Genomic DNA, 12,169 nt, shown 5'->3' on the forward strand with positions numbered 1-12,169 from the left:
ACGACTAAAAATAATAATTTTTTAAAAGTCTAAAATTTGAAAAAAGGAATCTTTTTACTGTTATTCAAGATTATACATGAATTAAGAACTCATATTGTTATTGTTGCCTGGTGTTTCAAATCTAGATTGCTTTTTCAAATCCCATTAGCAAAGATTATGATTGTTTTACATTGCAGTGTTTATTTACATTTATTCAAGTGCTTAACATCATTTTTATTTTCCATTCTTTCACCTGCTGCAGACCTTTCACCTGGGATAATTTTTCCTTCTCCTTTTCACTTATGATACCCTCTCTTAAATTTATTTGGTGAGGATCAGCTAGTGAAGAACTAACTCAATATTTTCTCAAAATGTCTATATTTCACTTTCATTATTTTAAAATATTTCGCTGAATATAGAAAGCAAAGTTAGTGATTAGCAAATTGAAGATCATGCCCCTATCTTCTGATTGGTAAAAAGTCACTCTAATTATTGTTCCCATAAAATGAGCTATCATCTTTCTCTAGCTCCATTTTCTCTTTCCCTCTGTTTTCCTACAGTGTCTGTGTGTAGACTTGTATTTTTAAAACATATTTTTAGTGGTTGATGAACCTTTATTTTATTTATTTATATGTAGTGCTGAATATTGAACCCAGTGCCTCACAAATGCTAGGCAAGTGTTCTACCACTGTGGTACAATCCCAGCCCTAGACTTTTTTTTTATTTATACTACATGGGCATCTTGAATGTATGTATTGAATTCCTTCATTAAGTCTAAGAAAGTTCTCAGCCATTATCTCTTCAAATATTGCCTTTTTTCCCATCTGTGGCTAAATATTTATTTTTCTTTTTATGTGGTGCTGAGGATTGAAACCAGAGCCTCACACATGCTTTATCCCTTTAATGTTCACATTCATAATCTCTCTCAGGCTGTATTCAAATGTATGCTAGATTTTCCCATTATAATTTCCACATCTCTTCATTCTGTCCTGTATTTTCTATTTCTGGATCATTTCCTCAGGTTTACCTTGTACTTCATTAACTCTTCACTTAATGTCCACATCTCTTCCAGATACATTCACTGAGTTACCATTTTTCACTTATGCAAGTTCTTTTCCCCCGATGTGCTATGTTGCTTTTTATAGGTTCCTCTTGCCTGCAGATATTTTAAATTTTTCTTTTTTTAATTATTTTAGTTGTAGATAGACACAATATTTATTTTTATGTAGTGCTGAGAATCGATCCCAGTGCCTCATGTGTGGAAGGCAAGCAAGCACTCTACCACTGACCTACAGCCCCAGCCCTTAAAATTTTCTTTCAGCATGGTACACACAATTAATTTTTTTTAAAGAGAGAGAGAGAGAGAAGAGAGAGAGAGAGAGAAAGAATTTTTTAATATTTATTTTTCAGTTTTCGGTGGACACAACATCTTTATTTTATTTTATGTGGGGCTGAGGATCGAACCCAGTGCCCTGCGCATGCCAGGCGAGTGCGCTACCACTTGAGCCACATCACCAGCCCTACACACAATTAATTTAAATTATGTGTGCAGCTTCTTACAAAGAACTAGGATAATTATTACATGGACTAGATTTTCCCATGGATATAAAACATATCTATAGTATGTATGTACAAGTTTTAAATACAAAATTAAATCATATAATATTTAAAAATAAGAAAATATGTATGTAGTAATTCTACAATCTGAAGTCCGATGAACCTGATTCTGTTGTTTGTTTTTTCCTTTCCTGTTTCTAACTCAAGTTGCCTTGTTTCTTTGTGCAACTGCCTGCTTTCAGGTCTTTGCCCATGAAAGTTTATTCTCGGGGGTTTTCTGAGGCCTGGGATGGATATATTCTCCTCTAGAGGATTTGTGTTTGTTTTTACCAAGCATCCTGGAATACTTCCTGTGTGGGAACTACCAAAAACCAAGTCTGTGACTTGAAGTTCACTGATAGAAGGGGGATAGAAGAGAAATAAATCTGTCTGAGGGCTAGAGTGTGGCCTTCTCAGGGAGTGATTTATCTACACACATACCCCCTTTTTGCCCTTTCCTTTTAGCAAGAGAGCTCTATTTAATGGCAAGGCCACTTCCTGTACAGTTTTCTGGAATTGTCAGGAACAGGGTCAGGGTTAGTCTGGTTGGCCCTTATGCTGCAGTTATAGGCCTTTAGGGTCTCTCCATAACATGGGGAAGGTCCTGAGCCTGACTTCTCTCCCTCTACCCCTCTGAGGCCATTGAATCAAAGCTCAGTTGGGCAATATAAGCAAATGCCCCCAGAGCAAATTGGCTTTGGTGCTCCAATATTCTGTTTCCCTGTTTACAATATATTTTTTTGGTATTGGAGATTGACCTCAGGAGCATTTGACTACTGAGCCACACCCCCAGACCTATTTTGTATTTTATTTAGAGACAGGGTCTCACTGAGTAGTGTAGCCCCTTCGTGCAGTTACTGAGGCTGGCTTTGAACTCAAGATCCTCCTACCCCAGCTTCCAGAGCTGTTGGCATTCATTACAGGCATGCACCATTGCACCCAGCTCGTTCACAATCTTTCACCCAAAAATTGGTCTGCAAGTTTCTTTCTGTCCTCTGAGCCCTTCAGTGCTTTTAAAATAGTTCAGAAAGATTTTATCCAGCATTTTTGGGATAGTTAAATCAAATAACCAAATCTGCCATTGTTGCAAGCTAGAAGTTCATATTCTTAAATGTTGAAACATTCGCACTTGACTTAAAAGGCCTAAATTCAGGCAATATCCCCATCATCTTCACAAACAGTCTTAGAACCTTAGACTGCTTAAAATATTAATAATCCCCTGATATCTGTCATGTTTTGTACTCCAGTGTATTTAGTGTCTGTTTTTTAATACTCTCTTATTTTTCAATACTATTATTATTTTGGTTTTTCATTTTTGTGTAAGATGGGCCTAAATGATTCTCCTGCCTCAACATCCTGTGCAGTCCCAGCTATTGTTGTTTTATATACTTAATGCTTATATTTCCCCACATTTACAATTTTTGTTCACCATTCCTTGCCTTCTATCTACCCCTTATCTCTGCTTTTCATTTCCTTCTTCCTGAAGTGTATATTTCAGTTGTTATTTTTTAAATATAATTTTTTGTTGTAGATGGACACGATGCCTTTATCTTATTTCTTTATTTTTATGTGGTGCTGAGGATCGAACCACACACCCTTGCTAGTTCTTACATGCTAGGCAAGAACTCTACCACTGAGCCACAAACCCAGCCCTCAGTTGTTTTAATGAGAGTCTATTATTGCAAAAAATTTCTTAGTTTTGTTTTTCTGTAAATGTTCTTATTTCACTCTCAAAGAGTGGTAATTTTTCTCACCAGTATTTCTTAGGGGCACTAATTCTTGTGCCAATTGGTGATTCTTCTTCAGGGTGTATAATTTCTTTGCAAGGGCTGTATTTTTATTGTTGCTTGTTCTTTAGAGTACCTTCAGCAGATAATTTCTTTTTCTGGTATAGGGTTCCATGTACCATGAATTGTAAAAATTGCAATTTACTATTGCAGAGGTTTTGGAGGTTTTTCAGTTATCCAACCTCAGAATCATTTTTCAGCATGCTATTCCTATAACACATAATAGGGTAAATTTAGATGCCCCAGTCCACATATGACATAGGCCTGGGGTTTTTATTTCTCCTGGTGGCTTGAAAGAGAACATGAACCCTGTCAATACTTTCCCAACCCCTTCTAATGGCCAAGTGAAGCTACTAAAGGTTTTACACTGAGATTTCAAGTTTCTCTGCCTCTGATGGACCTGAGGCTGTGGGTATTAGACTACCAACACCAAGCACCTGGTCCCTTGGGTCTGATATCTGTAACCATTACCATACTGGGACATAACAATGTCACTGACTTTAAGCTTTATTTTTGTTTCTCTAGACATTTCCTTTTTTTGAAACTTAGTTATACTTTTAAAATTTTATTATAGTTCATCTCATGTTAATATGTTTTATAGTGGGGGAGGCACTATTCATATCATCTTAATATATGGTGTGTTGCCAGAAGAAACCATATTTTACACACAAGATTTTGCACCCTTATAATTAAGCACTTTTCCTTATCACTTCCATCTTCATAAACACACACCTCTTTAAATTTGAAAGAACTAGGAGTATTTAGATTATAGGCATATATGAGGCCAGGCCTCTATAAAATGTTGGATTATGTTGCAGATATACCAGCCATGTAGCCATGTAGTATGTCATTCCTCTGGGATTTAAAATTTCTTAGCACAGTGATTTTTAATATTTAAATATTTTAGTAGCAGAACCCTTTCTTCAAATATTACAGGGAAACCCTCAAATAAAAAGCAAGTAAGATGATACACTGCTCTGGTTGAAATAGGGTTGAACATTCTGATCCTCGCTGTTTTATTCTCCCCCTTGCTTCCTAAGGTGCTAAGGGTCTCCCTGGGGCATCTTCATACACTGCTTAGACTCCAACAAATGTGAAAGGAGATAGATTAGATCAGTGGTTCTCAGAGTGGTCCCACAACCAGAAATATGGACATCACCTGGAAATGTGTCAGAAATGCAAATTCTCAAGCCTCCATCTCAGAATCTGCTGCACCAGAAATACTGGGGACAGGATCCAGCAACTGGTGTGTTAACGAGCTTTCCACGTGACTCTGATGCTTGTTAGTTGGATAACTTACTAGAATAGAATATTCCATTCAGGAGGTATTTGAAAAAAGGCTAGAGTGTTTCCCACAATTAATATTTCTGAGCATCTAAATTAACCCAAACATCTCTGGAAGCCTGTTTTCCATCCACCATTCTCTCATACCTGAGTGAGATTATAGACATTCTCAAGGACCAATTTTGCCATGGCCTTGATTCCTTTGAAATGGCTTCATGTGTCAGAAATCACTGAAAGGAGTTGGGATTCCTATTCTCAGTTTATTAGATGGAAATAATGAAGTTCCTCCTAGTTTTCCTTGACAAAAAGATTTGAGGTCCTAAGCTCATAAAATTATATGGAGCAAAACAAGCCAGACATAGAGTACACACCAATTGCATTTATAGGAGGTATAAAGACAGGCAACACTGACCTATAGTGAAAGAAGTCAGCATAAGAGCCTTTGAGTTACCAGTAATATTGTGTCTTGTGGACGCTATTTACAGGAATATGTTCATTTTGTAGAAATTCATTGGAATATATATGACATGTGCACTTTTCCTGTGTGCTTAATACACTTCAGTACAAAAATTTAAGAATAGCACTGAGTCACCTGCAGGAGAAGTTAAGTACTCGTGTAATGACACATTGCCATTGAGTGCTGGGCTACATATTGTGAGGATGTGGACCTTCACTTCTGGGTATGAAATATATGAGCAAACACGGATTTCCAGCACAGGGTGTACTACATTATGGCAATGAATTGTGTAGAGACAACCCCATTTACTGATTGGAAAAGATCTTTTGGTTGATGGCACCCCTGACCAGGATCCCCCGTGAGTGAAGAGGTGAGTCAGTTTTAGTATCTGGCTATTCTAAAAAAATGGACAGTGGCAGGATACTGGATTTCCAATTAGGTTAGGCCAAAAAACTGTAGGATGGATGTGTAAGGGGAGACCAAGCAGTAACCCAATTCTTGGTTCCTTATTCTGAGTGTTGTGTGTGGTTAAGGCCCTCAGTTGTGAGCAGCCATCTTTTACCTGTGTCCTTCTGGGCCCAAATCATAAATCTATATACAACTGAGTCTCTTTGCTTTACCAGATTATAGATATAAATAGGGTTAAGGAATTAGCTTAAATTTCACTGGCTTTTCCCCCTATCTGCTCACACAGGAACTCCAGCCCAAGTGTAAAATGACCCATTTGTGTCTGAAAGTTTCCAGTAGCTCACAAATCAATCTGTTGTTTTGCTGTTGTTTTTTTAACCATTTTTCATATTCTTTCTTGTTTTGTGCCCCATGTTTGTGTATTCTGCCCATAAAGCTACTTAAGTAGTTATCCCTTCCCTCCTCCACCCCCTTGGCCACCACTGCTGTACCCACCAGGGGAATATTGCTGAAAGCACCAGGGGCTACCTCCAGAGCCCCGTAAAGTCCACAACCATGGAGATGCCCAGCCATGGACCAGCCATGCTCAAACAAGCCTGAATCTCAGTTCAAATTAACACATACCTGCTGAATACATGTTGTCCTTGGTCCCACAGTGGCGTGATCTGAAAGCAGCTCCTGGATTGCTGGTTCAATTTAGGGTTTGGTGACTGATAGGGGCATAGGGCTGGGTTTGAATGACGCCCCTGTTGCTGAGGCACAATGGTGTTTTCTAGATACAGGTGTGAGGTCCAGTCAGGAAGTGCCAGGCACAGCTGCTCCCTCTGGTGGTCTGTGCCTTCCACCAGCAGTGACAGGGAGGTCAGCGTCAGCAGTCTAATGCCACTCATTTGTGAGTGAGTTCCTCTTAGAACTATTCCTGGGGTGCAGGGTATTTAAAAGACAGTGTCTAGATCAGACAAACCCCAATGAGGAACATTCTATTAAAAATGTGAACGCATACAAGACAAAGGTTGTGGAAATGTTCCTGATTAAAGGAAGCAAAAGAGACATGACAACTAGATGCAATACCTCACCCTACCCCAGATCCTATAATAGGGGGAAGAAACACTATAAAGGACATTTCTGGGACAAAAAGACAAAATTGGAGCATGAAGGGTAGATTTGATAAAAGCATCATATCAATGCTAATTTTTCTGATGCTATACTGTGGTGATAGAGGGGATTTGCCTATTGTTAGGAAATGGCCTCTGATATATTGCAGCATGAAGGGCCATGATGGATGTAATTTATTCTCACACAGTTCAAACACATTTATGAAAGAATGCAATGTGCAAATGATAAAGCAAATAAGGTAAAATGTTAATAGGTAAAGCTGGATAAAGCATATGCAGATGTTTGTTATACTATTTTATTTTTGTACCTTCTCTTAAGTTTGAATTTATTTTCAAATAAAAATGTTCAAAGGATAGTTTCTGTGCAGTCAGGATCTGATGGCAGATGCCTGACTGAACTCTCCCTATGGCAGACATGAAGAATGAGGACATGGCTTTGTTCCCAGGTAGGGCTTCCAGACACATCCCAAAAGGTAGCCAGACACCTAGTCTGAAGTTGCCAATTGGCACCCAAAGCACCCATTTCTTGATCTCTCCCATCCTACAAGGCATGAAAAATAATGTTACACATTGTGTCCTGAGGATTATGGGCCCTGAGTGTTAAAGAAATATTGGTTATGAAAGGATGATGTATTAGTTTGTTCATCCATCCATTCACTCAGTAAATGTTTTGAGTACTTACTTACTATGTGCCAGGAACAGTTCCAGGGGGTGAGGATGCAGCCAGTGTACAAGAGACACAACCCCTTCCCTTAAAAAGCCTATGAGCTCATTGCAGGTGTGCTTACAACCACATGAATAAACCTGTATTTTCAAATGAGTTGATCACAAAGTAAGCTCAGGAAGCTGTGAGGAACCCACCCTTTTACCAAAGCCAGTGGATCTGATGAATTTAATTCCCTTCCAGGATTTTCTAGGGAATAGTTACTTTTGTACCTGATGCTGAGGAGAGGAGGACTCGTGCTGCTTCCCCCATCCTGAGCTCATCCCATCTGTTTCAGCTTAGCTCTCTGCAGGCTGCTCTGCTCTCTGTCAGGATCAGGGAAGGGACCAACAAGCCACTCTATCAACATCCGTGGGCTGATGGATCAGTGAGCTTTGGAAAACAGTCTTTCTCCTGATCTATGCCTGTGGGTAAATGTGGCAGCTATACCCATATTGCTTTTAGAAAGCAAAGACCACCAAATACCTTTGTGTGGCAGTCTGATAGCATTCTAGCCATGAGAATCCAATCACTGGGGTGCCGAGTCATGAAAACAACAATGATTGTCCTTCAGCTGAACAGAAAAATTACCTTTGGAGAACAGTTGTTCTCCCCTCTCCAATAATGGGCTTGACATCAACTGTCATGCCCTGTGCACAGAGACAGTAGTAGAGTCCATTGTGTCATGGCTCCAAGCAGTCAGTGTTGGGGAGAGTTCTTAAAATTCTGTGTGTGTGTGTGTGTGTGTGTGTGTGTGTGCACGCGCAAGTGTGATTGCATGTGACACAGGTCCCTTCTTTCCATGGGTCTCAAGTGGGACTGACCTTCACCTCTGATGTATTGTGGGCCCAGTCCAAAGAAGTTTCAGATTTGGATCCAACAAACGTTTACTGAGTCCCTACAAAGTTCCAAGCCTTTTACTTTATACTTTGACACATTTTATATCATTTAATCTTTAACAACAACCCTTTAAGGTAGGAATTATCTGCACTTTACAGATGAGAAAACAATCGCAAAGAGGTTCATTGATTTGCTCAAGTATATCATACAGCTTTTTTTTTTAAACACTCACACACTACACTGTCAGCTGAGGCCTGTCTGTGTTGATAGCTTATCTTACAGCATTTCTCTTGTCTTCTCTACTTTTGGAGCGGCTGCTCCCCTTATGCAAGCCCCCTTATTTCTTCTCCTTTCACTAGCCCGTATGGGCTTTTCTTTTTTTAATACTGCATTTAATAGCACAAAAAAATCACGAATACAAAGAAACTGGCAAAGGTGTTTGTCAATGATATCCCTGCCTCCTCCGCTTTTCTGCTTTCATACCCATGTACGTAATGGGCTACATTTTTTATAAACTTTTCTTTTTCCCCCCAAATGTATAACTGTTATGTGATTGGTCAATTGAAGCTGAAACACCCATGGAGAAAGATGTTTTACGGTTACAAGGGCACACACCCCCCCACACCACCCCCCTCCCCCCCACATCTTCCCACACAACCTTTTGGAGGAATATAGGATATGTACCAGTGTCACGATTTCCCTGCTCCTGCCTTCCCCACCCAGAGCACTCCTGCCATTTAATTTTCCTTTAAGTGACTGCCTCGACTAGAGCCTCTTCTCCCTCCCCTTCTATTTCTCTTCCATCAGGACCTTTTTGGACACTGGGTACTGTTCAATTCTTACTCTGTCAGGCCCATGGGCCATGGTCAAGTAGGTCCTTAAATCTCGATGCCAGTTGTAGTACGGTTGTCGTCATCTTCCATTACAGGTAGTCGGTGTGTCGCTTCAGTAGGCTTGTGTATTCATTTCTTTCACTTTTTCTGACTCATGTTCCAGGACCTGTTTGTGATAGAACAGTAAATACCCTTCACTGTCCAGCACATCCTTAATACTGGCCTTGGTGATGACAGCATCATCACATTTGAACCACTGGTCCTTGTGGTGCCGGATGAAGCTGGTGTAGTGGCCACTCTCCAAGGTTCCTTGGTGATTAACCACAGCAAACAAGGAATACTTATTCTCGTTGTTTCCACTATTAGTTGGCAGCTGCAACTGTCCATTCATTCTGCTCTCTTTACTTGAGGCCATAAACGGTGTCATATCCAGCTCCAGAGGAAAGGAAATGTATGTAGTGATCTTGCGCCTCTGTTTGGCTGAGTGTTCAAACCGTTTGAAATGAAAACAGGCAACAACTGGTAATTTATTCATCGTGAGCTGTTTGGTTGATTCCTGGTAGCTTTGGCAACTGCCACATTTGATTTTGGCACTGCTTCCTAAGTGCTCTGGCCTCGTAAACCTTCTCAAGCAGTCTGTGAGGGTGGTGATGCCTGGTATGTGGCTTTCCCCATTCACACTGCTGTCCCTCCCTGGACTCATAGGCCAGAAGGAGGTGCAAGAGCCAGGCAAGTCCAAACTGATGTCCCAGCATGGGTCTATGGTGGTGGAGACCCCATGGCAGGCTTGACAGGTGACATCAGACTGCAGGCCACCTGTGAAGATTTGGTCTATGATGCAGTTACAGTGGTTGGGATTATTGGCTGCCTTCCCTACATCATCACCTTTGCAGTGCCTGTGCAGGACATCTAATGCCGCAATGAGGAACTCGTGGGCATCCTGTTGCCTGTACCCTGCTAAGTGGCGAGCATGTATCCACACCAGGTGCAGTAACTTATAGGGAACGTGAGGAGACGGGTTTCCAGAATACAACTCCCGAAACAGCGAAGACATCTCACAGACCAGACACAACTCAGGACTTGGCATTTCACATCGGTGCCTGTCGGAGAGGAAGAAATCTCTCAGGATGGGAGTGTGGGTCAGGGCCTGGACGATGCAGTTCATAAAGCACGTGTTGCCGAGATTGATTAGTCCTCTTAAGCCGATGGTGAAGCTGGACGTGATTCTTCTCCGCCGCGGGTTGTGCCCCAGCAGTTCTAACTCCGGTTTGGTTGTTTCCCAGGTTGGATATTTCTCACCAAGGCCTGGGACTGAACACTGCTGGTGAGAAACCTCTGTTGAGGTGGAGGCTTGTAATTTCAAGGCTTCTCCTTGCTCTTCTTTGGCAATTTGCTCAATGTCTTTGTCATACACATAGTCCTTACACATAAAGCAGTATATACCTCCATAATAAAGGTCTACCGCTAAGTTGTGTTGTTTTGTCTCGGCGTGCTCATGAATGTGTTTCTCTGTGAAGCAGCCAAAGAAGACACAGGAAAGGCAAGAGTGGAGTCTGTTCAAATGGGTGCCACACACATGGCAGATGCACGACTTTGCCTTGCTTTTCCTAGTCTCTGGGGTTCCACACCACACGAAGCACTGGTAAATGACCCGCAGTTCCTGCCTCCAGTTCTCTCCCACCTTAAAGCTGTTCACGTGGGAACAACCTGGTGGCCCCACGGCAAAATCCACATCCAAGCATCCGCCCCCAGGGCCGCGCCGGGGCCGGGGCCGGGGCGGGGGCCGTGGCCTAGGCTGCGGCGGGGTACGGAGCCGGGTCTGGGGCCGGGGCCGGGGTCGGCGGCGCGGAGCACGACTGCGACGCGGAGAGGGATCGGGGGGCCGCGGCGGGTCGGAGGGAAGGGTGGGGGGAGGAACCTCGTCGCTGCTGCCGCCACCGCCGCTCCGCGTTGGATTCTCATCCTCCAGCTCCGGCTTCGGCTCCCCCTTCGCCTCCTGCTCCGCCTCTCGTACCGGCTCGGGTTCGGGCTCGGGCTCCAGCTTGAGCTCAGTCCGGCGGCCCGGATCCTCCGCCGTCTCCACCTTCCCGGCCGTCTCCACCTTGTCGGCTGCGTCCACCTTGCCGGCCGCCTCCACCTTCCCAGCCGCCTCCACCTTCCCAGCCGCCTCCACCTTCCCCTCCACCTTCGCCTCCGCCTCCACCTTCCTCTCCGCCTTTTCTGCCGTCTCCGCCGTCTCCGCCTCCTCTACCTCCTCCGCCTCCACTGGCGGCGGCTCCTCCCCCTGCTCGCAGGGCTCTGGCGGCCACTGGGCGTGGCGGCGCGGGGGCCACGCAGACCTGGGGTGTCCCCCGCCCGGCCTGAGAGAGCGTGGTGGCTGTGGCAGCTGGACCCAAAAGGGACTTTCACTGAAGGAGGCGACGGCGGAAGCAGGCGACGCCCCCGGGAATCCTCCCGCCGAAGCCCCCTAGCGGAGGCCGCTTCTGCAGCCAGGCCCCGTTTCCTTTAATTCAATATTTTCCAAACTTGCTTGTTCACGAGAATCACGTGGGGAGCATGTTGAAATTACAGATTCCTCGGCTCCACCCGCAGGCCTACAGAATCAGTCTCTGGAAGGGAGGTGCTCCGGAACCTGTATCTCTAACTAGGGCCCAAGAGGCTGCTTATGATCAGGCAAGTTTGGGAAACACAGCTCTAATTCATTGAGGCTGGCGGGAAGGGGGGCGGGGACCGCGCAGTCTCTTTAAGGCGCTTCCAGTTCTCAGCTCCAATCGCTGCTCTGACCCCCATCGTCGTCTCCTCCCCTCTCCTCGTCCTTCCCTAGGTCCATGCAGGCTTTCCTCAGGACTGTGGGGCCAGGGGCCCGAGAGGTTGCCAAAACCAGAAATGTTTCTGAGGCTGTGTAATGTCCCCTCACGAGGGGGTCCTAGGGAGTACAGGCAAAAGCCGTGACAGCCATCATTCCGATGACTGAGCCTGCCCCCAGTGTGTCCCAGTCACCCCTCCCACTCAGGTCCTTCTCTTCCTGCAAAGGTTGAAGCTCCAGCTCCATTTGGGGGCAGGCCTGGACCCCAGATCCGGAGCGGCGGCGAGTCCAAGGCCGCTGAATCTGAAGTAGCACCTCCCCTTTCCCATCTTATCAGTGTTCTGCGGAGTCCAGACTAGCT

The 12,169-nt window shown here is 43.9% G+C and overlaps 1 protein-coding gene across 1 annotated transcript; it reads right to left on the reverse strand.

Annotated features, from left to right (window-relative positions):
• Positions 1–8,839: 8,839 nt before the first annotated feature.
• Positions 8,840–11,438, reverse strand: USP27X (ubiquitin specific peptidase 27 X-linked). The gene is made up of 2 exons (XM_081278175.1): positions 11,158–11,438; positions 8,840–11,121 (listed from the first exon to the last, which is right to left on the reverse strand). Exon 2 carries the CDS (start codon positions 10,429–10,431, stop codon positions 9,115–9,117), a length of 1,317 nt encoding a protein of 438 aa, XP_081134301.1. The 5' UTR covers positions 10,432–11,121; positions 11,158–11,438; the 3' UTR covers positions 8,840–9,114.
• Positions 11,439–12,169: the final 731 nt, after the last annotated feature.

Source organism: Spermophilus citellus (genome assembly GCF_964194105.1).
Source record: "Spermophilus citellus genome assembly, chromosome: X".
Lineage (NCBI taxonomy): Eukaryota > Metazoa > Chordata > Mammalia > Rodentia > Sciuridae > Spermophilus > Spermophilus citellus.